Genomic DNA, 27,891 nt, shown 5'->3' with positions numbered 1-27,891 from the left:
AACTGGAGGAAGAAAAAAACCTGATCCCCTCCATTCCCAATAATGTTATAGGCAACTGCTATTTTAATGATCTTGGAAAACATTCTTTTTAATAGTCAACTTCTCTCTTTATGAAGAAATTAAAAGCCGATGCAAAGATCACAAACTTACACTTTAAATAGAAAATGAGGCTCACAGCAACCACATTTTAGAGTTTTTTAAAGACAAATGTCTGGGATGAGTATTGTGGCTTGCAATGCCCACATTCTATATTGGAGTGCTGATTGAGTCCTGGCTCCTCTGCTTTCTATCCAGTTTACTGCTAATGTGTCTGGGAAAGCAGTGGATTATGGCCCAAGTAATTGGGCTCCTCCTACCCACATCGGAGACCTGGATGGAGTTCCTGGGTCCTGGCTTCAGGCTGGCCCAGCCTGGCACTTGCAGGTATTTGGGGAGTGACCCAGTGAATGGGAGATCTCTCTCTCTCTCTCTCTCTCTCTCTCTCTCTCTCTGTGTCATTCTACTTTTCAAATAAAAAATAAACATTTTTCAGAAAAGATAAATTCTTAGTTAAGCTTGTTGTACCAACAAGAACTCAGAGCACTAAACACCTTGAATAGAAAACCATTTTACCATGGCTGTGACTGATTTGTCGACTATTTCCAGAAAAAGAATACTACAGCTTTTCTGCAGATTCTTCTTTTGGGTTGATATTATTGATTGCATAGGCAGAAAAGATAACTGTTTTGGACCATCTCCTTGTCAATAAATGAAAGTATTATCCAGCAGCAGTCCTATCATGGGAAAAGTAGGGTGCCTCTTGGTATCAGCCCATCTCTAAATCTCCCTAGGACACAAAATATTCTTTGCTATGACATGGTCTGCTGCTTTATGAACCATTTTTTTTCATCAGAGCAAATTAAGCCATGTTAGTTACCCTTATTGGTATCAAGCACATCTTGTTTCTGTGCTCATAAAAGTGTTATTTCCAGAAATGGGTACTTAGCAATTGTTGTGAGCTGGTCATAATTTGTTCACTGGTATAATTTATAATTTTTGTTGATTATTGAATTGTCATGATTTGCCTTGGATTCTCTCACATGGACCACTTGCTCCTGTGGATGAGTTCTGATTTCCATAAGGACATAAGAGATCTTTTTAGGTAGGATTACAGTGAATGTTGAAAGAGATCCACTCTTCACAGGCTACAAAGCCCTGTTTTAATAGTAGGTATAATACAACTATATATATATATATATATATATATATATATATAACTCAGTTTGCACAGGACTTAAGAAAAAACACATATTGATGAAATCTTTATGTGTTAGTTGATGTAATATGTAGTTGTGTGGCAAATTGGCCTGCACTTAATAAAAGTAGTTGCTAACATCTATTGACGTCTTACTGTGCAGCCAACATGGTTCTATGCACTTTCCACAACAAACTCAGGCTTCTTTTTTTTTTTTTTTAGGTTTCAATATTTTATTCAAGTTTTATTTTAAGTGATGTTAATTACAGCATTTGAAGGGGAGGAATCTAATTCCACACAAAATGAAAGACTCTAAAATGTACCCATTAAACTGCTAAAAAATAAACTGAGTGGTGAGAATACAACAGAAGTCCAATTTAGATTCCGGGTGTTGTCACCCCAGGATCACAATCACACCGGCTCTGCCCCACGCTTCGCCTGAGCTGCAGAAGTGATTTCATGCTCTGAGCAACACAAGAAGGAACTGAGTCTGAATCGTTGGATTCGTCACATCCACCCTCTCCACCCCTGAATGGCACGAAGGACACAGCTACCACACCCAGCAAACTACTTTTTGGTGTAAAAGAGGAGATGATGGACTGGGGTGGGGCAAGGTCATGAAGATCTGTCTAAAAAGTCCCTTTCGGATGAGTCTGTACACCCTATCAAGCTACAAGCCTCTCATCCGCAGGTTAGGAGGCCACGGTTCCATTCACTCAATGTGGATTTACAAAGTGTCTACACAGTATCAGCTTCCATTGCATCTATTTGTAGATAAAAAAGAAACCTGGCATCTCTGGGAGTCACTAAGTCCCCCAAGTCTGCAGCTGCAAGGACCTCTCCTTGGACTGGGGTTTCTTCTGTACCTCCGCAGGGTAACACCTGTAACCTGAAGCTCTACCGTGATACTGAGCAACACTTGCATCCCAGACAGACAACATCAAAAGGTACACTAAATTCTGAAGGTAGCTATGCTGCAAAATAGTTTAAAATTAAACGCTTGCACAGTATTCATTTATGCCTGAAACTCCAGTCCTAGACCAAGCTTGTGGCCGCCAGCGTTGACGTTCTTGCCATCCAGCAGAGCTGAGAGCGTCAGTTTGATACCTGGCTTTAGGGTCTGAGTGTATCCTAATCCTTCAGGCTGGAGTTGTTCACTTTTGCCGAGAAGCAGGCGTCAGGGTCGATCTGATACTTGGCTGCTATTCCAAAGCGAGTGTTACTGTTTCCTGCTGTCCAGGCAAGATTGACGGCCGTCTCCAGCTTCTTGTTCACCTTCTGGTAAATGGAGCCGCCAAACTCCGTTCCATCGTTCACATTAGTGTGGAGCTGGAATTCGTCGGTCTTGTAGCCGACGGCAAAGTTGCTCTGGGTGACTCGGGACTTGGCAGTCTCAAAGTTCATCTGGTAGTCAGCCAGCCAGCCCTCGTAACCCAGCACCAGAGCGCCCCGGATGGAGGGCCCAGCGATGTCGAAATCCACGTCGCAGCCCAGGTTGATGTGCTCCCGCTTGTAGCCTGTCTTGATTTTAGCATTTTTTTCCCCAGTGTTAGGCGAGAAGGAGGAATCGAAGGTCAGCTTCAGTCCACGTGCAAGCTGGTCTTCCACGGTGATCTCGGTGCCCAGCGTGTTGTCGGTGTTCCATTTCTCCGTAAACGTCAGCCCATACTCGGTCCACCTGTACTTGGTTTCCAGACTGCCCGTCACTTTGGTGGTCTCAGTGTTGGCTGAGCCTGAGCTTGTAAATTCCAATCCATTCTCGGACTTTGTTTTCAAATCAAGCTTTATTAAGCCAAATCCGTAGCCCTTGGTGAAGACATCCCTGGCAGATTTGCCAAGATCGGCATACGTGGGAGGTACAGCCATCTTCTACTCAGCGGCGGTGGCGGCGGGAGCGGTGGCGGCTGCGGCGGAGGCTGCGGCGCTGAGGAGCGGGAGGCTTCTTTTTTTTTAAAGATTTATTTTATTTATTTGAAATACAGAGCTAGAGAGAGAGGTCTTCCATCTGCTGGTTCACTCCCCAGATGGCCGCAATGGCCGGAGCTGTGCCGATCTGAAGCTAGGAGCCAGGAGCTTCTTCTGGGTCTCCCACGTGGGTGCAGGGGCCCAAGGACCTGGGCTATTTTCCACTGCCTTCCCAGGACATAGCAGAGAGCTGTATCAGAACAGGAGCAGCCGGAACAAGAACCGGTGCCCATATGGGATGCTGGTGCTTCAGGCCAGGGCTTTAACCTGGCACCACAGTGCCAACCTCTCACCTCCACTTTTGATCCAGTTTCCTGCTAATATGTCTGAGAGGCAGCTGTTGATGGATGAAGTACTTGGGTCCCTGCCACTGCATGGCAGACCTAGATGAAGTGCCTGACTCCTGACTTCAGCCTGACCTAGCTCTGGCTGTTGCGAGCATTTGGGAAGTGAACTAGTGGATGGAGATGCATTTCTCTTCCTGCTAGAATATCTCCTTAATTTCCTCCCATACCTGATCCTAGGCAATGAAAGTAGAAATTCTTCTTTTTGTTTGTTTAAAGATTATAACTGAAAGGCAGAGAGAGAAAAAGAGAGAAAGAGAGAAAGAGAGAAAGAGAGAAAGAGAGAGAGAGAGAGAGAGAGAGAGAGAGAGAGAGAGATATCAAGCATTCATCTACCATCCACTGGTTCACTCCTCAAATGGTTGCAACAGCTGGGGCTGGACCAGGCCAAGGCCAGGAGCCTGGAACTCCATCTGGGTCTCCCACATGGGTGGCAGGGGACAAGTACTTAGGCTACCTTCTGCTGCTTTCCCATGTACATTAGCAGGGTGCTGGATTGGAAGCAGAACAGTCAGGACTCCAACCAGCACTCTGATACAGGCTGCTGGCATTGCAAGCAGCAGCTTAACCCACTGCACCAGTGAGCTGGGGGTGGAGGTCAGTACTTCGGGCAGAGACTTCAAGATGGAAAAGGGCCCATTCAAGAAGAGAGTGTCCTTGGAACTATTCAAAGATCAGTGTAGCTGGAAAACCATGAAGAGGAGAGTGGAGGAGGACAATGGAGCTGGATCCCCCCAGGGTCTGTTAACCCTGGGAAGGAGTCTAAATTATATTTGAAATCCAGTGGGAAATATTGAAGGCTTTCCAGTAGCAGGGGCCAGGAGTCTAGTTATGTTTCAAATGGATCCCTTCACTACTGGTGGGCGGGGAGAGAAAAAGTTGGTGGCGGCCTGAGTAGCAATGGCCATCTTAGGAAGACAGTAACTGCAGGAGCCTCAGGGAAGGAGGCCAAGTGGGCAAGGAGCAGGCTGTGCAGGTGGAGGTGGGCCAGCAGCTTGGAGCTGTTGATTCGCAGTAGAAGCAGGACCTCCTAGACTCACCAGGAGAAGCAGCACTGTGAAAGCTAAATTAGCAAGTGAGGATTTATCAATGAATTTTCCCTGTATCTGTTTTGAGGATGCAAAGGAGTGATAAAAAATCAAATTAACACCTCTTTTTAAAGGAAGAGAAATAGCACATTTAAAAAAGAGAGGCAATCTGATGATTAGTATTCTCTTGTGGTTTGAAAAGTCTTTTTAAGGTCCGGGATAGTGGCATAGCAGGGCTGGCAACACCAGCATCTCATATGGGCACTAGTTCATGTCCTGGCTGTTCCACTTCTGATTCAACTCCCTGATAATGGCCTGGGAAATGTAGCAGAAAATGGCGCAAATCCATGGGCCCCTGCCACCCATGTGGAAGACTCGGATGAAGCTTCTGGCACCTGGCTTCAGTCAAGGCTAGGCCAGGCTGTTGTGATCATCTTGGTAGTGAACTAGTGAATAGAAGCACCTTCTCTCTCTCTCTCTCTCTCTCTCTCTCTCTCTCTCTCTCTCTCTCTCCCCCACCCCCATCTCTATCTCTCCCTTTCTAACTTTCAAATAAATAAATAAATCTTAAAAAAAAAAGTCTTTGGGGCCAGCGCTGTGGCGTAGCAAGTTAAACCACCATCAGCAGCACCAGTTTCCCATATGGGCACTGGTTTGAGTCCTGGCTGCTCTGCTTCTGATCTAGCTCCCTGCTAGTGTGCCTGGGAAAGCAGTGTAAGACAGTCCAAGTGCTTGGGCCCTTGCACCCCGTGAAAGACCTGGTTGAAGCTCCTGGCTCCTGGCTTTGGCCTGGCCCAGCCCTGGCCATTGCAGCCCTTTGGGAAGTGAACCAGTGGATGGAAGTGCTAAGCTTTCTCTCTCTCTCTCTTTCTGGCCCCTCTATAGCTCTGACTTTCAAATAAATAATTTTTTTAAAGTCTTTGCAAGGGCTGGTGTTGTGGTATAGTAGGTAAAGTTGGCATCCTGTGTGGGCGCCTGTTTGTGCCCAGGTTGCTCCACTTCTAATTGAGCTCTCTGCTATGGCCTGGGAAAGCAGTAGAAGATGGCCCAAGTCCTTGGGCCCCTGCCACTCACGTGGGAGACCAGGATAAAGCTCCTGGGTTCTGGTTTCCACCAGGGTTGAGCCAGGCTGTTGCAGCCATCTTAGGAGTGAACCAGTGGATGGAAGATATCTTTTTTCTGTCTCTCCTTCTCTCTCTGCAAACTTTGACTTTCAAATTAATCCATCTTTTTTTTTTCTTAAAAGTCTTTGCAAGTTTTTGGATACTGTTTCAACTCTAAAAAACATAAACACAGTGCTGAATGCAAACTCCATTAAGATAGGCTGTTTTTCCACCCTGCTGGTACTGATAAGGTAATCTGATCTGTGCCAAAGTGAAAATAGGTCACACCCACATCGATCTCAGAAGTTATGTGGCAATTTATAGGTAACAGATATTTTTGTTAAAGTAGATTTATGACCTGGGAACACGGCACTGATTCTCTACAGATTTTACATCCTAACCTAAACGGATTGTTGCACACACATGCCTGGAAGCGCTGTGTCAGCAAAGCCTTGGTTTGGCACACGGGTTCTTCACTGTCTGGCCTGTTCCCTCCTTTTGCAGTTCTGCCCAATACACCATGTTCACCAGCCACACCAGATTACCTTCAGTACTCAAACGCAATCTCCCATTTTATGCCGTTTGGTCCTCTTTGCCTACAGTGTCTTTTAGAATGGAAAGATTCCTTGTTCCTCCAATCGCACATCATTTACTGAGGATTGGCTTGGGCTATTTTATTGACCTGATAGACTGTGAAGCCATGAGGGTGTGTACAGTCTTCGGTAAAGGGAGCTTTCCTGACTGCAGACTTAGCGTGGAGACTGGCTTTGCAAGAGGATCTAGAAGAGAAAGGGCAGGAACTCTGGGCTCCCTTTGAGCTTCCCTGACCAGGGTCTGGGCTTTGGGCAGAGGAAGGAGACTTGAGGGAGCCACCTGGAGTTGTAGCAATTGATGATGGCTTCTGTCTTAATCAAGCTGTGAGGGGTTGGCAAAGAGGTGTCCACTGAATGACCTGCAAAGTGACTACAGGTTACTTCTATCTTGTAAGCCACATCATTTAGATTTGTGTCCCCTCTGAGTGTTTGTTTTCCTTTTGGTATACCTTGGGGCTATAATACGAATGCACATAGCCCTGCATTCCCCACCTCCAATGAGTGTGTTCAATCCCAACACCAACGTGATGGCATTTGGAGGTGAGGGCTGCTGGAAGGTGACCAGGTTGTGAGGAGGAGGTCTCATGTGTGGGGTTGGTGCAAGAAGAGGCCCTGGAGCCCTCTCCACCACACGAGGACACAGTGAGAGGGTTCTGTCTGTGACCCAGGAGGTGGGCTCTCGCCACACACTGAATCTACTGGTGCCTCTGACCTTGGACTTGCAGCCTCCAGGACTGTAAGAAAGAAATTTTTATTGTCTATAAACCACTGAGTCCATAGTACTCTGTTAAAGCAGCCTGAATAGACCTGGTCTTTGTTTGTTTGTTCATTAAGGGAAAGAGTTTATTGGGAGAAACCTGACAGACTGGAGGGAAGGGGCAAAGAAGGAAAAGAGGGAGAAGGAGAGCCTAAAAGAGAGAGGGAGAGGAAGAGGGAGAGTGAAAGAAAGAGAGAGAGACAGAGAGAGACAGAGAGACGGAGGGAAAGATCAGGAGACAGAGAGAAAAAGAGCCACGTGTTCAGGAAAAGGTTCTTTTAAAACTTTGCGGGGTGGGGAGGGGCAAGAAGGGAAGTAGGAGCACAGAATCTCATTAGGATGGGGGTGGAGCTGACACTGGTGGTTGGGTCCTGTGGCCACCTGGCTTCCAGCAATGGCAGCAGGGGCTAGAGCCTAGGATGGTGTGAGAGTTTAGATTGTGCCATGGATTAAGACTGTGCCATTTTACTAACATTCCCCCCTTTTAGTTTTTATAAAGCAAGAGTTGGATGAGATTACATTAGCCCCCAAATAGACTTGGTCTTCGGGAAAGCCTTCTGACATAGCCTCATCTATATTGGAGTACAAAAAGGAGATTTTCTGTCTACACTTCTGTTGTTCCAATAGAAAAGAATGGAGAAATGAGATTTAAAGTGGGTAAATTTAAGATCCCTTCATTAGTGGAGTTTTGTAAATGTGGCTGCTACACTGGTTCTAAGAGTTACCTTGAATCCATGGGCAGCAAGATGGTATGTGATGTTTTTTCTAAAGGCTTCAAAGCTCATACTAAGACTACCGTTCAAGGGTATGGCAGTTCTAACTTTATGCCTGACAGCGACAAGTATTTCCATTTTGTTATAATGCAGGAAAAGCCTATGACTAATTAGTACCTATGAGCATCAGTAAAAGGAGGTGAGGGTCTCAGGGTGAACTCACTAGGAGTTCTGCAATCTGCTCAGGGTGCCTACTTCTCTCTCTTTGGTGGCCAAGGCCTCTGACTTCCCCATTGCACAGTATATTCATCAGATAGTGAGAGGAACGACCAGATTGCAGGAGACTGAACCACCAACTACATTCAAGTCTTGGGGCTTCTACTTCGGGGTTATTCAAATTTCTCAAGCTCATGACTACCTAGGGAAGCTTTAAAATTGAATAAGCCCTGAGCCGGCGCCGTGGCTCAATAGGCTAATCCTCCACCTTGCGGCGCCGGCACACCGGGTTCTAGTCCCGGTTGGGGCGCCGGATTCTGTCCCGGTTGCCCCTCTTCCAGGCCAGCTCTCTGCTATGGCCAGGGAGTGCAGTGGAGGATGGCCCAGGTGCTTGGGCCCTGCACCCCATGGGAGACCAGGAAAAGCACCTGGATCCTGGCTCCTGCCATCGGATCAGCGCGGTGCGCCGGCTGCAGCGGCGGCCATTGGAGGGTGATCCAACGGCAAAGGAAGACCTTTCTCTCTCTGTCTCTCTCTCTCACTGTCCACTCTGCCTGTCAAAAAAAAAAAAAAAAAATTGAATAAGCCCTGCCCAACCCCTGTCCAGAGACAGTTCCCAGAGGCCCAAGCCTGCTCTGTCCTTCTGAAGGTAGAACAGTGGAAAAATCGTGAGACTCTGAGTTGTTAGTTACTGGCACCATGTCTCTTTTTTTCTCTTTCTTTTTCTTTTCCTTTTTTTTTTTTGACAGGCAGAGTGGACAGTGAGAGAGAGAGACAGAGAGAAAGCTCTTCCTTTGCCGTTGGTTCACCCTCCAATGGCCGCTGCGGTGGGTGCACCGTGCTGATCTGAAGGCAGGAGCCAGGTGCTTCTCCTGGTCTCCCACGGGGTGCAGGGCCCAAGCACTTGGGCCATCCTCTACTGCACTCCCTGGCCACAGCAGAGAGCTGGCCTGGAAGAGGGGCAACCGGGAGAGAATCTGGCGCCCCGAGCGGGACTAGAACCCAGTGTGCCGGTGCCGCAAGGCAGAGGATTAGCCTAGTGAGCCACGGTGCCGGCTGGGCACCATGTCTTAAAAGTCTTTGTATGCCCAGCACCTGTCAAATGCATGCTTTTGAGCTGAACTGATCAGGGCCCCTTGGGGCTGATCTAAATCATGGAGATAGGGCTGAACTCATTTCACGAGAGCAACTGAATCGGGATGGAACGGCCTGAACCACCCAGGGGTTACTGCCTGACATCCCCTTAGTAAGCGTCTATTGCAGCCCGGAGATTATGATCAGAAGATACTTAGGGCTGCTTTTTCATGAAGGAACAGTAGGCATGACAAGTGATTGCTACATACACAAGTGTATTTCTAAATAGGAAGGCAATTTCATAGGCTGCAAGAAATAAATTCCAACCCCAAGTCAGTGTCCTACAGTAGGAATGTGGTTAAAAAGACTTGATGGACAGAAAGCATCAGAGAATGATTAACCAATTTCAAGAAGCAGAAGGTGTAAATAGCTACATCCTAACCACCAAAGAAGGGCAAGACAGGTATGAGTGCTTTCAAACAGATTATCTCAAATACTTTTCTAACTGTATCATGTTGAAAGGAAAGTTATATTTTCTTCTGTCTCAGGTTGCAAACCATTTCTCTTGAAAGATAGTAGTTGCCCTCTCTTCTTCTCCCTCCTAACTATATAACAGTGCCTTGAAAAGCAAGTCTTTTAAACAGCATTTAAAATACAATTCAGCAACTACTTACCTGAGAAAGAAAGAATACAACCATTTTCTGTCTGACATCCCCTTAGTAAAATATAACCATTTTCTATAAAGGAGAGAGCATGGGTTGGTGCTAATGTTAGTTCTTTTGACCTCAATTTTCTTCCCCTAACCACCATCCGCACCATTATTTCTTGACTATTCATTGCTATACTTGTGTACTGCCCTAGTTTTCTCTGCCATATTACTGTCTATGTACACAGGGGACTTCTACCTACTGTATCATCTGACCTTTATAATTCCTCATGTGGGCAGGTCAGGGAGAGCTTCTAGAACAACCATTCTTGAGTCACACTGGAGCCTCCTTCCTGCCCTACCAGTTGTGAGCTGCTAAATAAATTAATCCCTGTGTCTCAATTTCTCCCTTGTGAAATAGAACAACACTATTTACCTCTTAGGCTGGCTGGGATGGTTAAGTAAGATTCTTTATTGAGAGTTCCTAGAAGAGTGCTGTCACAAAGAAAAAGCTCAGTAATTATTAGCTCAGTTTTGTCTTCCATAGCTACTGTTCTCATCTTAAAAGTGGACAGGCAGAAGCCTAGAGGGCAAATGAGTTGCCTGTGGTTCCTCAGCGCTCGGGTGCATGCTCAAGCCCATGGTGCTGACTGCTACAGGCTCTAAGTTACTCACCAACAACTGCCTTTAGGAAATGCTCTTCAGTATAGCACTGGGGAAGAAAGGGTTATGTGCTTAGTGTAAATCGTGCATGTCATAGATTCAAGCTTCTAAGGAGGGATAGAAGAAAGTCAATGAGGCTGAGAGTATTTCAGGCATGGAAAGCCAAAACACTCAGGCAAAACAAACAAACAAACAAACAAACCCTAAATGAAAGATCTCTGCGAGTGAGATCCCAGTGGAAAGAACAGGTCTTCAAAGAAGGAGGTACCTTTCTCTGAAGGGAGGAGAGAACCTCCACTTTGACTATGACCTTGTCTAAACAAGATAAGAGTCGGAGAACTCAAGGGGCTTCCATAGCCTTGGAAACTCATGACTGGAGCATGGGGAGATTACTGAGGCCATAAACAAGAGTGTCAATTTGTAAAGTCAACAACAGGAGTCACGGTGCACTTACTCCTCATGTAGGATCTCTGTCCTTAGCGTGCTGTACATTGAGACTTAATGCTATAACGAGTACTCAAACAGTATATTTCACTCTGTGTTTCTATGGGGGTGCAAACTGTTGAAATCTTTACTTAATGTATACTAAACTGATCTTCTGTAAAAAAAAAAAAAAAGAAGAAGAAATTATCAATTCCCAACTTGACTCTCACTGGGATTAAACATGACAATAGGTCTGATCTGATTTCAGCATCATTTAAAAAATCATCTATTATTTTTCACTTTATGTTTCTGTGTGGGAGCAAACTGTTGAAATCTTTACTTAATGTATGCTAAACTGATCTTCTGTATATAAAGAGAATCGAGAATGAATCTTGATGTGAATGGAAGGGGAGAGGGAGTGGGAGAGGGGAGGGTTGCGGGTGGGAGGGACGTTATGGGGGGGAAGCCATTGTGGTCCATAAGCTGTACTTTGGAAATTTATATTCATTAAATAAAAGTTAAAAAAAATAAAAAGAAAGTCAATGAGGCAAACTCAAGTGATTCTGCTTCTCTGAAGCTTTGCCTGGTGGAAATGTACATATTCTCATCATTAGTAGGCTATAGCCTACTAAGAGCTAGAAATAGAAACCATGAGAGACACTGGAGTACAGTTGAGGACAGACACACACAGACGGCTCAGCTTTCATGGAGCAGATGTCTTATGATCCCAGGACACAACCCATCAGTATATTCTTATCCTGCCAGCTAAGTGGATATTTATGTGGGTGAGTGGTGCATAAGTCATACAGAAAAATCCATGTATTTCTTGGTAGTCACATCTGAATACGTAAATCCATGTGCTTAAACATGGTTTTGAGTATTATGCTGTGGTGCTTGGTAGGAAGACTTTAAAACAAAGACTTCTTGTAAAAGTAAATATATTGGAGTTTACCTACCAAAGAACACATATCTTCAAGTTAATTTACTTGGAAGGGTTTATGACTATTTCCAGAATACTGTTCAGCTCATGGCATTTGGGAGATACTTCTTTTCAGCTACAATTGCCTTCAAGTATGCAAAAAAATGCAATTGCCTTTTAAAAATGCAAAAAAATTCACTTTTGTTTTTAAATTGTTACACCTTGGTTTTGCTCTATATAGTATTCTCCAGCTTGGTTATGTAAATTTGTTGAAGGTGATTTTTGAAGGATTTTGAAAATGAAATTCTCTCCCCAAAGATGAAGGGTTGCCACTTAGTGGGATATTCTGAGCCAGGTCTACTTGCATCTCTGAAAAATGAGTTTGAGAAATTCATTGTTGTGAGACTTTGGTGCATAGCTTCCCAAAATGCTTACTTAGAAGATGCCATTATAAATTTGTATATGTCAGCCCCATTGTTTGTTAGAAAAGTCAGTTCTACTGCCTTATGTCATCTTTTATTTGAATGTCTTCCTCCTCCTACCTGTTAGAAAATATTATCTCTGAGAATAGGGACCTAATTTTCTTCACATTTTGTGATCTCCAAAGTGTTTCAGTTGGTAATAATATTATCATAACTGTGGAAAAGTAGATTTGAATGTGGGTTAGTATCTCTACTACTTGATGCTATGCTTCAGAAAGGAAAATATCAAAGAAAGAATAGCGTCAAAGACAAACCACTTGGGATCAGTATTAGAAAGAGCAGCTGTTGGAAATTCCAAGCTCAAACAACAGATATTTATTAAATATGAATATATATCTTCCATTTTATTCTTTAAATGAGTTTTACAGGTAGTACTTCTTTATATTTCCTTCAGAGGCAATGTAAATTTTCCAGGAAAATCTCCATGGGTTGAAATTTTCAAAAAGAAAGTCAATAAAATAAAAATGTAAGGGGTGGGCATTTGATCTAGTGGTTAAGGCATGGGACAATGTGTCTCCAAACCACACCAGACTTCTTGGCATTTGAGTCCCACCTTGGGCTCCCAATTCCAGCTCCTTCCTTGTTAATGCAGATTCTGGGAGATGGCAAAAATAATTGGATCCTCTCTCTCTTTCTCAAAATAAATAAATAAAAGCACTTTAATAAAATAAAGAAGATGAAAATATGAGCAAAAATAAATTTAAAAAGTAAGGGAGCTTTAAAAACAAGTATATATTGGACATTTGTAAGTAAAAATTAATAGAAAAGATAAAATGTAAATGGTGGACAAAAGATTAGCAAGGGGATAGAGAAAGTAAAACAAAGATTTTATCCCATCCATTTTCATCAAAGAACTGTGAAGAATGTCATCAGTGTGTGAATTTTCAATGCTTACATCAGTCAGTGCCTCTGTTGAGAAGAAACAGCAAAGCTATTTAACAAAAAATAAATAGGATCAATGTGATGAAAAAACACCCTCTTCTAAGGTGCCACATTCATTCATAAAGATCACATTGGTTCACTCTGGCCATTGTGGCCATCTGGAGAGTGAACCAATGGAAGAAATTGAAGAAAGATAACTTTCTTCAATTTTTACGTTTGTCTATTTAATTTACACATCAACTTATGACATCATTTTCCTTAAGAGAAGAGAAAGAAGCAAAGAAGCAGAAGGATGGTATTGAGTCTTTCTTTTAAATTTGAGAGGCAGAGAGAGTGAGCGAGAGAGCACTCCCATCTACTGGTTCACTCCCCAAATGTGTGCAACAGCCAGGGCTGGGCCAGGCTAAAGTCAGGAGCCTGGAACTTCATCCAGGTCTCCCATCTGAGTGGCAGGAGCTTGAGTACTTATGCCATTGTCTGTTTCCTCCCAGGAGGTATTAGCAGGAAGCTGGATTAGAAGCAGAGGCAAGACTCGATCCCACACACTCCAATATGGGGCCCAGGAGTCTCAAACACAGCTTAACCTTTAACCTGCTGTGTCAAAATGCCTGTCCCCCAAAATTTTGTATGTCCTTGATATAATCTTGTATCCAGGCTGTGATCAAAGCAATGGAAAAGAATCATTAGAACTCCAGTGTAGGGCTCACTCACTCAGTATGAATTGCAATGAGTTCAGTGGGAGAGAAAGACTGTGGCATTGTGACAAGGCTTAGGTAATACTGTGGGAAACTCTCTGAGGGGAGCCTCCGGAAGCAAATCTGAGAAGTACTACCCAGGGCTGTTCCCAGCAGCCAGAGAGGGATAAGGGGAATCAGATCCAGTGGCAACTGTCCCTAGGACTGGCCAGCCCCGAGGGCAAGGCATGACTGGAGAAGGCTCTCCTAGGCAGGTGGAGGGAAAGTGCTGGCCTGGCAATGTGCATGCAGGGGTCTACTGTGGGGTGTGATATGGGACTTGCCCACAAAGCAGCAGCAGAAGAGAAGGGGCTGGTCTCCTCTCTGCTGACTTCCGGCTGCCATTCCTCCCCTTCTTCTGCTCCGAGGTCCTGGCCACGGGGACTTTCTTTACATTTCAGCAGACGCACGCTGGAGCAATAATTCAATGTTGCATTTCCTATCAGCTTTCAATCAGACAACCTCTGGGCATTTTGGTGGGTATTCTGAGACAAATGAGGTTGACTGTGGGCTCTCAGACCTCCCAGCTGAGCACCATGGAGACGGAAGAACACAGCAGCCTTCAGAACACACGGCCCGCAGGAGTCACTCTTCCCTGCAGGGACAGGGAGATGTTGGGATGTTTGTGAGGGCGACCAAGACGACGAGGGCCGGATCTTGTTAGGGTTGAATTATGCCTTGAAAAAGCGTAAGTGGTCCTGCATAAAAGCAGAGCAACTGTGAAGATAGGACCCGTGGGGAAGAGTTAAAGACCCCTGTATTACTTTCTTGTGGCTGCCATAACAAAATATCACTAAGTGTGTAGCTTAAAGCAACAGGACACATATTCTCTCCCAGTTCTGCAGGCTGCATGTCTGACATCAGGGAGTTAGGAGGGCTGCGACTGCTCAGAAGTGTCGAGGAAAGGGATCCTTCCTCGCCTTCCCCAACTGCTAGTGGTCTCAGGTGTTCCTTGGCCTTTGGCTCATGGTACAAGAGCTGCCGTCTCTACGTACCTCTGTCTTCTCACGGCCTTTCTGAGTCCCCTCCTCTTCTTACAAGCATCCTAATTCTAAGATGATTTCATCTTGAGATCCTTAACCAAATTACACTACGAAGATCCTATTTCCAAATAAGGTCACATGCTGAGGTTGGGAGGGTGGTGGACTTTTCAGTAAAAGATTTTATTTATTTATTTGAAAGGTGGAGTCTCTCTCTCTCTCTCTCTCTCTCTCACACACACACACACACACACACAGAGTGAGAGAGCGAGAGAGAGCTCTTCCATCCATAGGTTCATTCCTCATGTGGTAGCAACAGCTGGAGCTGAGCCAGCCAGAAGCCAGAAGGCAGGAATTCCATCTGGGTTTCCCATGGGAGTGGCAAGGACTCAGATACTTCAACCATCATTTGCTGCTTTCCAGGCACATTAGCCGGGAGCTGTACGGGAAAAGCAGTCACTGGAGCTTGTATGGGCACTCCAATGTGGAATGCAAATGTCCCAAGAGGCAGCTTAAGCCACTGCACCACAATGCCAGCCCCTGGACATGACTTTCTGTGGGGCACTATTTAATCCACTGTTGGGTTGACAACATCAGAACAGCACAAACAACATGGAGACGAGCAATTGAGATATGCCCTTTGCTCACATTCATTAAGCTGACAGGATCTTTAAATGACAGTATTGACTAAGGAAGTAGAAGAAGCTGTATTAGAAACCACAGCTGCGGTGTTTGTGCTTTCCAATAACTGCTGGCACTTTGGCTCAGTATTGCAAAGACCCACAGACAAGTTGGCCACCATGCCTGCCAGTGACCTTGAGGTCAGTCTACAGGCCCAGAGCTCCTGACTCCCACTCACTGGAAAACTCTCACTCTCGGACAAATTATCCTTTTCATGGGATTTTGTAGCTATTGGTTTTTTGTTTGTTCATTTTTAGTTTTAGAAGAAAGGTGTGTGAAAAGGAATATTAACTGCTTGGTAATTTATAGATAGACTATGCTTAGTGAAATATTCAGCTTTATTTTCTTGCTATTATTTGAAGTAAAAAGACGAATTTATACTGGATTACAAATATTTTACATAAAAAGGATGGCAACCTATGAAGGAAAAGCACTCTAAGGAATACTAACTTAAAAATCATATTAACTTGGGATATATTTAAACTTAAAAATTTATTTATTGGGGGCCGGTGCCATGGCGCAATAGGTTAATTCTCTGCCTGCAGTGCGGGCATCCCATATAGGCACGAGTTCTATTCCTGGCTGTCTCTCTTCCAATCCAGATCTCTGCCATGGCCTGAGAAAGCAGTGGAGGATGGCCCAAGTGCTTGGGCCCCTGCACCCACATGGGAGACCAGGAAAAGCACCTGGCTCCTGGCTTCGGATTGACACAGCTCCGGCCATTGTGGCTATCTGGGGAGTGAACCAATGGAAGGAAGATCTTTCTCTCTGTCTCTCTCACTGTCTGTAACTCTACCTCTCAATTAAATAAAATCTTTTAAAAAATTTATTTATTGAAAAGGCAGACACACACACACACACACACACACACACACAGAAGGAACTCCAGGCTGCTGGTTCACTCCCAAAATACCTACAATGGCCTGGGCTAGTGGGCAAGGCTGTGGTTGAAGCCAGGACCCAGACTCAATCCAGGTCTCTTATATGGGTGTCAGGAATCCACTTAGTTGAGCCATCACCATTGCTTCCCAGGGTCTGCATCCACAGAAATTGGAATTCAGGAACTACATCAAGAAATTGAACCCTTGTGGGACATGGGTGTGTTAACCACTAGGCCAAACATCTGTCCCTATGTAAAAGTTTTGAAAACTCGAAGTGGAGACATGTTTTAAGGTAATCCAGTATTGTTAAATCTCATTACCTCGAATATATCATTCTCCTGTTATGGATTGTGTGTGATACACCATTTTGCACTTAAAATCTGTGTACTCATTTAAAAATAACAAGTTGAGCACTCAGTAGATAATTTAGTAGTTATTTTACAAAGCACACATTTTAACTTCAAATGGAGAGGGACACTGGGTTGAAACAATATGGACAGCTGTGCCTTACACAAGGACAGGTCCTTGTTGGAGCAAGCAGAGGGTTTGCAATGAAAGCACCCGCCCAGAGCGGCAGAGGATGAAGTAGAGCAAGTTCCTCTCCTGAAGAAATGCGAGCCTCATTAGTCTTTACTGAGCACCCATGGACAGTTCTCCCTTATGTTCATCTTACGAAGAGTGCAGGAGAAGATCTCGTCTCTGCCTTCAACTTTCTCAGAAGAGCCTTTCCGCCCTGACATTTCCACGGACACGGGCCATCGATCTGATGAAGATGAAGAACAACTGCCTGGGCTGAAAAAATCGGCTTTTCTCCACATGGGAGGCCAACTCGATGGATTCTGCTCACTCCCCGACAAATCTCTGAGGGCATGGCAGGTGTTAGGAGTCGAACTGCTCTACCCCAAAGCAATGAGTTAAAATCTTCATCTCCAGTATCTCAGAATAGGACTGCAACTGGAAATAGGATTTTTACAGAGATGAGCAAATTAATAAGAAGTCTTTAGCATGGGCAGAAATCTAACACTGATGGTGTCTTTATTAATAAAAAGTGTGTGTGTATGTGGGGGGTGGGGAGAAACTTTGACAGAGATCAACACGCACAGAATCTTCTGGAAAAAAGTGAGATGAGACCCAGGAAGAACACCGTGGAAAGATGAAGGCATGTGGACAGCCACCAGAAGCAAGGAGGCAGGAATGTGGCAGGTTCTCCCTTGCTGTCTCACAGGAAACCAACCCTGCTGATGCCATGGCTTCAGACATCTCCTCTCCAGCACAGTGAGATGATGAGGTGACGTCACTTAAGCCACCCAGTTTCTGGAATCTTGTTGTGATGGCCTTCAGAAACTAATACCACAGGTGTCTACTGCTTGCTTGTAACTCATCTTGAAAATGAACACAATGGGTTGGCACTGTGGCTCACTTGGTTAATCCTCCACCTGCAGCGCTGGCATCCCATTTGGGAGCCGGTTCTAGTCCTGGTTGCTCCTCTTCCAGTCCAGCTCTCTGCTGTGGCCCGGGAAGGCAGTGGTGGATGGCCCAAGTACTTGGGCTCTTGTACCCACATGGGAGACCAGGAGGAAGCACCTGGCTCCTGGCTTTGGATCGTTGCAGCACCGGCTGTGGCAGCCATTTGGGGAGTGAACCAGTGGAAGGAAGACCTTACTCTGTGTCTCTCTCACTGTCTATAACTCTACCTGTCAAAAAATAAGTAAAAAAAAAAAAAATGAACACAATGAAGGGCCGGTGCTGTGGCATAGCATGTAAAGCCACCTCCTGCAATACTGTCATCACATATGGGTGCCAGTTTGAGTCCCGGCTGCTCCTCTTCCCACTCAGCTCCCTCCTACAGCCTGCGAAAAGAGTAGAAGATGGTCTAAGTCCTGGGGTCCCTGTATCTGCGTGTGAGACCTGGAAGAAACTCCTAGCTCCTGGCTTTGGATCGACTCCACTCCAGCCATTGCAGCCATCTGGGGAATGAACCAACGGATGGAAGACCTCTCTCTCTGCTCTGCCTTTCAAATAAAATAAATAAATAAATAAATCATTTCTTTAAAAAATGAACACAATGTTACTGAAGAGAAAAATGAATGCTCTAAGGGCCACCGAGTCACCAGAGTGATTAGGGGATTGGTGTAGGTGAAAAAAGGCCCGTGAATTTGGGAAGGAGGACATTTCCACAAGGAAATAATGTAAGCAAACACTTGTACTAGAACCCTGCGGTTGCCCAATGATCCCATGTCACCAAAATACCAAGGCAGCTGCATGGAATGGGACCCTGGATTACCCAGCTGAGAGGCGGCTGGAGGAAAAGGAGACGTGTTGAAACCAAGAGGTAGAAGGAAAGCTTGCCGGCAAGTCCGCACAGGACCAGGTATGCCTGTTCTCTGTGCTCCAGGTGGAGCTGGCATTTGATCATGCAGAAGAGAAAGTAGCTGAAGTACCACTTTGGTAGTTCAAAGTGCAATGCTGTGATCACTACCCTCCAAACCCAATGCATTTTGCACAGATAATATTTATAATCAACACAATTTTCTGTCTAGAAAAGAGGAGCCTTAAAGACCACCAGGACAGACGTCACAAGTCCTAGATAAAATATTACTCCCTGCTTTCATTCTCTATACTCTGAGAAGCAAACAGAAAGGAAATCGCCTTTGTACAGTGAAACTGCAGAGATACGGAATTCTAAGTTTGAATGAGAGGTCAGGGTCTGTATCCTCAAGACAACAAAGATGAGGAAGGAGGCACCTCGAAGACATCGGAAATGCAAATTCTCTAAAGCAAGGACCTGATGCTGAATCATGTGAGGATAACCTCCCAGATGTCATGTTGAGAGTGCCGTAGACCAACAACCTCAGCATGATCTACATACGGGGAGTCAGCCCGAGGTTATACACACATGCTGAACACACACTTTAAACACCAGGAGAGGCACAGGACTGGGATCACATCACAGGGGAGGTGGCTGGCGGGGAAGACACAGAGGAAAGTGAGGGCTGCCTTCAGTGCTAGCATGACCCAAATTGAAATACAAACAGTAGCACATGACCCTAGCTTGTGACAGTGGGTAATGAAGCTGTAGAAGGGGCCAAGAATAGGAGAGGACCAACTTAGGTGAGTTTGGTCAATAATGTCTTAACTGGATGCTATAAAGCTAAAGATCAAAGAACCACACAGGGATGCTGTAATCCAATTAGGAAATTATGTTTCTTGTAGGATCATGGATTAGCAATTCTGGTGCTACTTTATACTAGAATTAAACAAATAATTCAATTTGTAGATAACGATACCTGGGTTTTTCACTATTGAAGAAAGAAGTTACAAATAAAGAAAAAGGAAGGCTGCAGTGAATCTTGTGCTGCGGATTGAAATCAGTGGTATCAGTATAAAGTCATGTTCTTGAATATATGCAGTTACAGAGAGAAATATACACATACATATTTATGAAGAGAGAGACAGAGATATAGGATATAGCTATATCCTATCTATCTAGATATAGGATATAAAAGAGGATATAGATGTGTGTGTATAACTGGCTTAGTATCTGCATTTGTATTTCCCAGTTCTGTCTTCCGAGAGAGCCTAAAAATGATTTTCCAGTAGCAATGAACATGCTTCGTATCCAGATCTTGGTTTCTAAACACCGTTCTCTAGTGGAAGGAACCAGAGTTCCTTGGGGGAAGTGGTGAATTCCAGGCATAAGGCACAGAAAATACAAGCTAAGTCTACAACATTTTGTGGTGCTAGAAAGACGTGAAGTGCTCAAAAAGAGCTTCATAAAGGGCTTCTTAAAAGGATCCAAGAGCCAAACGAAGACACTTTTAATGACCAAGGCAGAAAAAAATCTGAGTACGAAAACAAATAATGATAATATTGGATAAGAACTTGAAGAATAAATATGAGTCTAAATTGATATATTTCAATAACTGAATAAATGAAGGAAAAAATTTCAACTAATAAATGTAGAAGAAAAGAATGGAAAATAGAAGTGAGATTTAAAAATCACTCTTAGGCAAAATAGTTGTAGCAGTCAAAATCTATTGATGAGGTCTAGCATTATTGTGCAGTCAGTTTGAGACCTGGCTGTTCCACTTCTGATCCAGCTCTCTGCCAGTGCACCTGGGAAAGCAGCAGATGATGGCCCAAGTACTTGGGCCCTTGCCACCCATCTGGGAGACATAGATGAAATCCCTGGCTCCTGGCTTCAGTCTGGCCCAGCTCTGGCCATGGTGACCATCTGTAGAGGGAACCCGTGAATGGAAGATCTCTCTCTCTCTCTCTCTCCCCTTCCCTCACTCCCTCCCTCCCTGTCATTCTGCCTTTAAAATAAATAAAATAAATATATTTTTTTAAAAATCCACTGATGGATATTAAAATTACTGGGTATAAACTTGGGGAGAAATAAGATATTTGCATAATCTCAAAGTTTCTCTCCAGATGGTATTTATTCATCACAAGGTGAAAAATATTAACTTTATATTCAGAAACCAAGTGATGGGGGGTAACATGAGCAATAAGAAGACAGGCTGACAGCACACATGATTTGACATGATGTACAGAGAAAAACAATATCAATTATGTGTTGTTCTTGCACAGAATGAAGGACCTTATTCTAATTGTGAGTCCCAACTGAGGGATATTCTAGGGACAAGATGACCAGAATCCTCAAAAGTGTCCAGGTCAAGAAAGCAAAGAAATGCTGAGAAACTGTCACCATGGGAAGAAAACTAAGAAGACAGGACAAGGAAAACACAGTGTGAGATCTCAGGCTGGACACCGGACCAGAAAAAGGGTGTTCGTGGAAAGATGGGTGAGATTCCAGCAAGGTCTATAGCTGAGGGAATAGTACTATACCAGTGTTGATTTCCTAGTTCTGAACATTGTGAGAGTTATCTAAGATGTTGAAACTGGGGAAAGCAAGGTGAGCTATGGAAACTCCGCATTATTCCTGCAGCTTTCCTGTAAGTCTAAAACTACAGTTGTGTGTTACTTAGTCTGAGAAATGCACTGTTACAATATGGGTTACCTTTATTAATTATTTTGATATTAATATCTTGAGGCCCTTGCCGCCTATTCAGATAAAGAATTCTGCATATCGGCTCAAGTAAAACAGGAGACGTGGTAAGGTTTAGCATTTATTTAGTGAGAGAAGTACACAGGAAAGTGAGGGCTTTATTTAAGAGAGAAAGGAGTTTACAAGTGTGAGCTGAGGAGTCCATACCAGGCAAAGACCAGGTTGGGAGCCTCGTGTGAGAAATCCACAGGCCAGAATCACACTGAGCAAAGCATGCAGTTAGGAGTGACCACAGGTAGTGTAGCAGGTGTGGGCAGGAAAGCAGGGGCGAGGGGAGAGGTGTGGGACAAGGCAGGGGCCCAGCATGGCTCCACACCTTTTATTTGTTTCTAAAATGGGAGCAGTTACATAATCTAATCAACAGGTGAGCGTATATAGGTAGAGGCATGAGAACACGAAAGGGAGCAGGAGATGTGGTTTTCCAGCTCATGAATCTAATTTTTAATGTAATCATATCTGCTTGATTATATAAGTTAGGCAACTTCATCATTTTGCAAATGTCACAGAGGGCACTTACACAAACCTAGATGGGATAGCCTGCTACACACCTAGGCTCTATGGTCTAGCCTACTGCTCCTAGGCTACAAACCTGTGCAGCACACTACTGTATGGAGGACTGCCGACAATCAGAACACAACAGAATTTGTGTGGCAATGGTACAGCAAAAAATATGAGGTGATAGGAATTGTTCAGCTCCATTAAAATATTACAGAACTATCTTTGTATATGCAGGTGGTCATTGACCAAAACATCCGCATGCGGCACAAGACTCTAGTTAAAAAAAAAAAAAAACCTGAAAGTTTAGGTCACTGGAATCATGTGTGTGTGTGCGTATGTGTGTGTGTGTGTGAGAGACAGAGAGAGAGAGACAGAAAGAGGGAGGGAGGGAGGAAAGGAGAGAGAGAGAGAGAGAGAGAGAGAGAGAGAGAGAGGAAAGTATGTCTTGGAATAACTTCTCAGTGAAATAAAATATGCAGTCTTTTTGTGTTTATATCAAAGAAGAGACATTTCAACCAACACTGCCACTGTGTTAATTATGGTGTACTAAGTCTCATAAACCCCATGGTTGTAGTACCATTTAGCCTGCATTCGAAGGTTCCAAAACTCAAGCTAGGCCCAGTTTTTCACAGACATAATACGCTCCATAGTTTTTCCTCATTGGGGATTTGGGGAAGTCCTTGAGGGAGGCACAGGGGAAGGTCACGGCAGGTGTGAGCAGGGGTTAGCTGGGGATGGAGGGGGAGGGGAGGCATTCTAGCAGCAGGAACTTCAAGGTGGGAAATAGCTCCGCCTGCTCTAGGGACTGGGAAAAGGCCAGCACTGAAGAATTCCAGGGTGGGAGGTAAAGCTGGCCAGGCAGGCCGAGGTGGGCCCCAGGGGCCTGCAGGAGAATTCAGAGTTCGATAAGCGACCGGGTGAAAACCCTGCCCTGGAGAGCTCGGAGGGCAAATGACACGGTGTCAGCCCTGCCTTGGGTGCACAGCGTGTCCTGAATTCCCTTTCAGACTTCACCTGAAACCTCAAGATTTTTCTTAAAATGTTGGCGCCAGCCTTGAGTCTTTCCTTTCTTTCTCTTTGGATCTTTGGGCATTGCACAGCCTGATTCAACACCCACTGGTGTGACTGCTAAAGCTTTCATCTACCGTCCTAAAACTCTGTGCAGGGCAAACACCGCAGATGCTCCGCCAATTCAGAGCAGGGGAGACACGGGCGCCTTCTCCCCTGCCTCCCCAGCATTCCTTAGAAGACCCAAGGGCTTCAAAAAGCTTCTTTCGCTTTTTTGCCAATTTTGTTTAGAGGTTAAGTTTACATAGTGCTTCAAAAAAGTTCATGGAAAATGAAACGAAAAAAAAAATAAGTCCCTTTGGGTGCAAAAAAAAAAAAAAAAGTTAAAATCCATGCATCACCCTTTCCACAATGCACTTTTTCCACAAACTTTTCGCAGCCCCCATCATAGTGCACCGTTTTCAACCGTTTGGGCACCAAAGCCTAACCTGTCTTTTTATTCCATTTTCTCTAGAACTTTTTAAAAAAGTACCCTCATATTGCTACCTTCTACTGTCACTCCCTACTTCAATTAAGGAGTAAGTTTTCTTTTTCTTTCCTTTTTGATGCATAAGAAAGCCAATCCATATTTGTTCCTTGAAGGCTCAATATCTGGCTGCACCAGTTGTGGGCTCTTCGCATTCAGCTTACATGAACAGGCAGCTACAATTTCTGATGTATTTTGGGTTTGGAAGAGAAGCTTTTTTCGTGTGTATAATACTTGTTCAAAAATCCCTCCAAGATCAGCACGCACACGTGTCTCACTTCTGCTGCTACCGCGGAACTTAGCCTTTTCTCGGACAGCGAGCACTCCGCAGTTTCACGGACAACTTTGCTGCTGCACTCACTACTGCTGGATCATCAGAGCTTGATGTAAATCAGCTAAGAACAGCATCCCGGGAACTTTCCCCAATACGGGGGATGGGGGGTGGGTGGAGGAGAGGCAGAGGCAGAACCAGGTTTCTTGGTTTTTTAAAAAATCTTTTCTCCTGCACCTGAGATGCAGGAGAAAATAAAAGGAAACCATTTACTGAATCACTGTAGTTCCGTGGATTCTCACTGGTAGCGCTTAAACTTAAAGTCAGCCTTTGCCATAAACCAGAGAAGAGTTCTGTGATTTCTGAAGACTCCCAGGGCACGGATCTGTACGCGGCCTTAACTGGAGGGGAAAAGCGCGGCCTCCTTCCAGACGCTTCCCGGGACTTCTCCCTGCGTGACTCACCCCGCACTGTTGGCGGGCTCCGGGATCTGCGCGGGTGGCGGGGCCGAGGCGCGCGGGCGAGCGCGCCCCGCAGGCAGCCGTCGGCCACCGCAAATCGATCAGAGTGGCCGCTGCACACTCCCTACCCCGCACCGTCGATCCTCCCAGCCCCGGGTGCGGGACCCACCTACCTGCGCTTCCCGGCGGCGCCGCCGCGAACAGCAACAGCAGCAGCAGCAGCAGCTGCAGGGCCGGGCGGCCGCGCTCGGGGCACCGGGGGGCGCGCATGGGTGGCCCAGCTGTGTCACTTCCACAGAAGCCGGCCCTGGGGCCCGCGCCCCTCCAGGAGCCCCCGGGGGAGCCCCGCGCGCGCCGGCCTGAGCGCAGCTTCCCGCGGCTGCAGTGGCCGCGGCGCTCGGGCGTTCAGCGCTGCGAGCCGGGGAGGGGCGTCCACCTGCCTGCTGGTCGGTTGCACCGCCGTGAGCTCCCAGGAGCCTGCGAAGGGGCCTCGCAGAGCGATCGCGGTCTCCGGGCTTATCTGATGGTCACAGTTCAATGCCGGAAGAAGACCGACTGCCAGGCACACCGTGCTGGATGGCATCCAAACCTGCCAACCTGCAGCCAGGTGCCGTCCCATCGAACAGGTGAGGACCTGTGTGCCGTGGCCTCCAGCCTTCCGGGCCGGGACCGACTCCAGGCTGAAACACAGAGGAAGAAGCCATTTAATTGAGATGCATTCCGTCTCTTTCCCCCCAAAATGCCTGTTGTCAATGCCTAGGTAAGAGAAACGACCCTAGAATTTGATCTTAGGGGGAAAAAGTCCTCAGTAGTTGGGAAAAATAAAAAGCTTTTGGTGCGGAAGGAGGGGGATGTGAAGTGATTTTTCAGAGTCCCCTCCAAATGGGACGTCAGGCAGGGCCACTCTGAGGCCGGGACTCAACAGGATCCATCAATCCATCGTCAATCGTCAGTGGGCGCCTTTGGTTCTCACCAACAGGGGGCGTCAGAGGACTAGCGAAAACCGGAAAGGGAGCCATGGGCTTCCTGCGTGGATCGGATGTTCCGGTTGGCGGGAGCCGCCAGTTCCTTCTGCCCTCAGGGCGGGCGTGGTTTGCAGTGGCTCCGCTCGCTGTTGTCATATCCCGCTTAGTTCTGCTCTCTGTGGTCAGTACCCTCCCCCTTTACTTTCTTATTTCGCCGACAGGTGTGGAACCGGCTCCTTGCAGATTTTTCCTGTTACAACAACTGGGGCAGCTTCTGTGTGTGGAGAGAACAGAATTCCGGCACATTTCAGGAGGCCTCTGTGTTACCCGGCCCCATCTGGGCGATCTGGAACTGCTGTTGTTTTAACTTTGAAACTGGAAACTGTTAGTTAAGTGCCACTGTGGTCATCTTAGGTCTTGTGGGTTACAAGTATGTGGGTAGGAGTATGGTTGCTACAAGACTCTTGGGGTCAGTCATTCTTCAATATCTAAATTATCGGAGCTGCGTGCACTTCTGCTCAAGTATGAATGATTCGTGGCCTTAATTAGGGGCTGAAGCAGACACATAGAGGAGCCTCCTTTATCTCCTAATCCTTTTGTACATGAACGGTGACATTGCGTTATTTCACCAAATTGCCCCTCCACCTAGGAAGTGGGGACAGGGGCCTAGCTGGGACTTGCTGTTCTCTGCCCCCATGAGCGAGCTACCTCTGGTATAGGGACCACTTTGTGCCTGCCTCTCCTGCCCCCTCTCTCATTCTCTCCCTGTACCATGGTACTTACCAGAGGGCAGGCCAAGCTCCCGGCACTCCCCTGTCTCCTCTGGGTGCCCGTGGTTCTGAAGGCTGGGCACAGCCTGAGAGCTCTCTGGCTATTCACTTCAGAGTTTTCTCAGTATCTTTAATTTTTAAAAAAAAAAAGATTTACTTTATTCATTCAAAAGGCAGAGTGACAGAGATGGAGAGAGAAAGAGAGATTTTCTGTCCACTGGTTCATTTCCCAAATGGCCAGGAACCTGGAACTCCATCCAAGGTCTCCCATGTGGGTGGCAGGGGCCCAAGCACTTAGGTCATCTGCTGCTGCTTTCCCAGGTGCATTGGCAGGGGCTGGATTGGAAGTGGAACAGCTGGAACCTGAACCATGGGCCAGTACTGCAGGAGGCAGCACGGGTTAATTGCTGTGCCATCACACCTGCCCCTCGGTACCTTTAATTCTAACCTCTTACCCATCTCTGTTAACATTGGAGGTTTCACCTCAAAAACTCCAGCAGCTCATTCTAATATTTCTGAAATGATTCAATCCATTCAAACAGATGTTTTCTTCTATTTATCAATGTTACACCCTGGATTTATCACATTGAGATTTTAATTTGTGGGACCTGATGGACCAATGCATGAATTACTTCTGGGCTTTCTGATCAAAAAGGTCATAAACCAATACTTCCCACCTGTCACTCCAGAGCACTAATGCTGTACAAAAAAATTACAAAATTTTCCATTTCTAGATAATTCCTAAATGGTGTCCAGGGGTGATACAAAATAGTGATGTGAAGCCACTGAATTCATACTCCGAGCCAGACACTGTGCTATGCATTTTTTTTAAAGATTTATTTTATTTTTATTTGAAAGAGAGTTACAGAGAGGTAGACACAGAGACAGAGGTCTTCCATCCGCTGGTTCACTCCCCAGATGGCTGCAATGGCCAGAGCTGCGCCGATCTGACGCCAGGAGCCAGGAGTTTCTTCTGGATCTCCCACGCGGGTGCAGGGGTCCAAGGACTTGGGCATCTTCTGCTGCTTTCCCAGGCCATAGTAGAGAGCTGGATTGGAAGAGGAGCAGCCGGAACTAGAACTGACACCCATATAGGATGCCAGGGTTTCAGGCCAGGGCATTAACCTGCTGTGCCACAGCGCCAGCCCCATGTGCTATGCATTTTATCTTGACTTCCTCCTTCAGTCTTGCTTCAGGTCTATAAGTTGGTCGTGGTACTCCAAGTTTCCCAGTGAGGATCCAGGCTTGGACAGGCCACTCACTGAATGGGCAGCAGACTGGAATCTGATTCCCAGTGAGTGGAATTCCAGAGGCTGTGCTTTTCCTGGATTTCCTTCCAGGCCTCTTACACTTAAGAAAATGAAGCAAATGCATTTGAGGTGGGAACTGTAAGACAGCACACCCATGAAAACAGGCACTTACCGATTTATGGAAAGGGGTCACTTCTGCATTGCAAAAGGAGCTTTTCAAATGCACATCATTGGACATACAAGTATATCAGATGTAAGGCCACACAAAACACTCCAAACACTGGAGTTAAGGGAAAGGACTTATGGACAGGGGAAATCTGACAGGCCGGAGTGAGAGGGTGAAGAAGAAAGGACGAGAGAGAGAGAGAGAAAGAGAAAGAGAAGAAAGTCAACAGAGAGCATATGTATGGGAACCAAGTCCTGTTATACCCTTGCAGAGAGTAGAGAAGTGGGAGCAATGAATCCCATTAGTGTGTGGGGGGGGTGGAGCTAAAGCCTTGTGATTGGGCCGTTTGGTCACCTGACATCTAGTGAGCCAGGCAAGGCTTAGGACAGAAGCTTACTGTGCAAGATGGCGACAGGACCAGAGCCCAAGATGGCACCGGGGGTTTAGATGGTGCCACAGATAAGACTGCGCCGTTTTGCTATCATCAGGGACAGGTTCGGATTGCTTTCACGTGACTGCTCCTAAAGCAACCTGAAGACTTGGAAGCAGTTAGGAGAGAATGGATAAGATAAAGTTCTCTGAAAAAG

At 45.8% G+C, this 27,891-nt stretch overlaps 2 protein-coding genes across 3 annotated transcripts in view; both read right to left on the bottom strand.

Annotated features, from left to right (window-relative positions):
- IL20RA (interleukin 20 receptor subunit alpha) overlaps positions 1-24,730 on the bottom strand; it is a 47,535-nt gene extending 22,805 nt beyond the window's left edge. The window contains exon 1 of one of the 2 annotated variants that reach the window (XM_051854298.2): positions 24,594-24,730. Coding sequence is in view for 1 of the 2 variants with exons in the window: in XM_008263569.4 (XP_008261791.3) it covers positions 24,327-24,423 (97 nt within the window). In the remaining variant the exon portion in view is untranslated. Of the gene's footprint in view, positions 1-24,326 lie in introns of both variants that reach the window. The other variant, XM_008263569.4, reaches the window with a different exon arrangement.
- LOC100349506 (non-selective voltage-gated ion channel VDAC1-like) lies at positions 1,440-3,193 on the bottom strand. The gene is given in 2 exon segments (XM_051854302.2): positions 1,440-2,374; positions 2,377-3,193. Coding segments are annotated over 2 exon segments (849 nt in total). The 5' UTR covers positions 3,101-3,193; the 3' UTR covers positions 1,440-2,249.
- Positions 24,731-27,891: the final 3,161 nt, after the last annotated feature.

This window comes from Oryctolagus cuniculus, chromosome 5 (genome assembly GCF_964237555.1).
Source record: "Oryctolagus cuniculus chromosome 5, mOryCun1.1, whole genome shotgun sequence".
NCBI lineage: Eukaryota > Metazoa > Chordata > Mammalia > Lagomorpha > Leporidae > Oryctolagus > Oryctolagus cuniculus.
The sequence above is the reverse complement of the archived record's forward strand: the minus strand, read 5'-3'. Positions and strand labels throughout refer to the sequence as shown.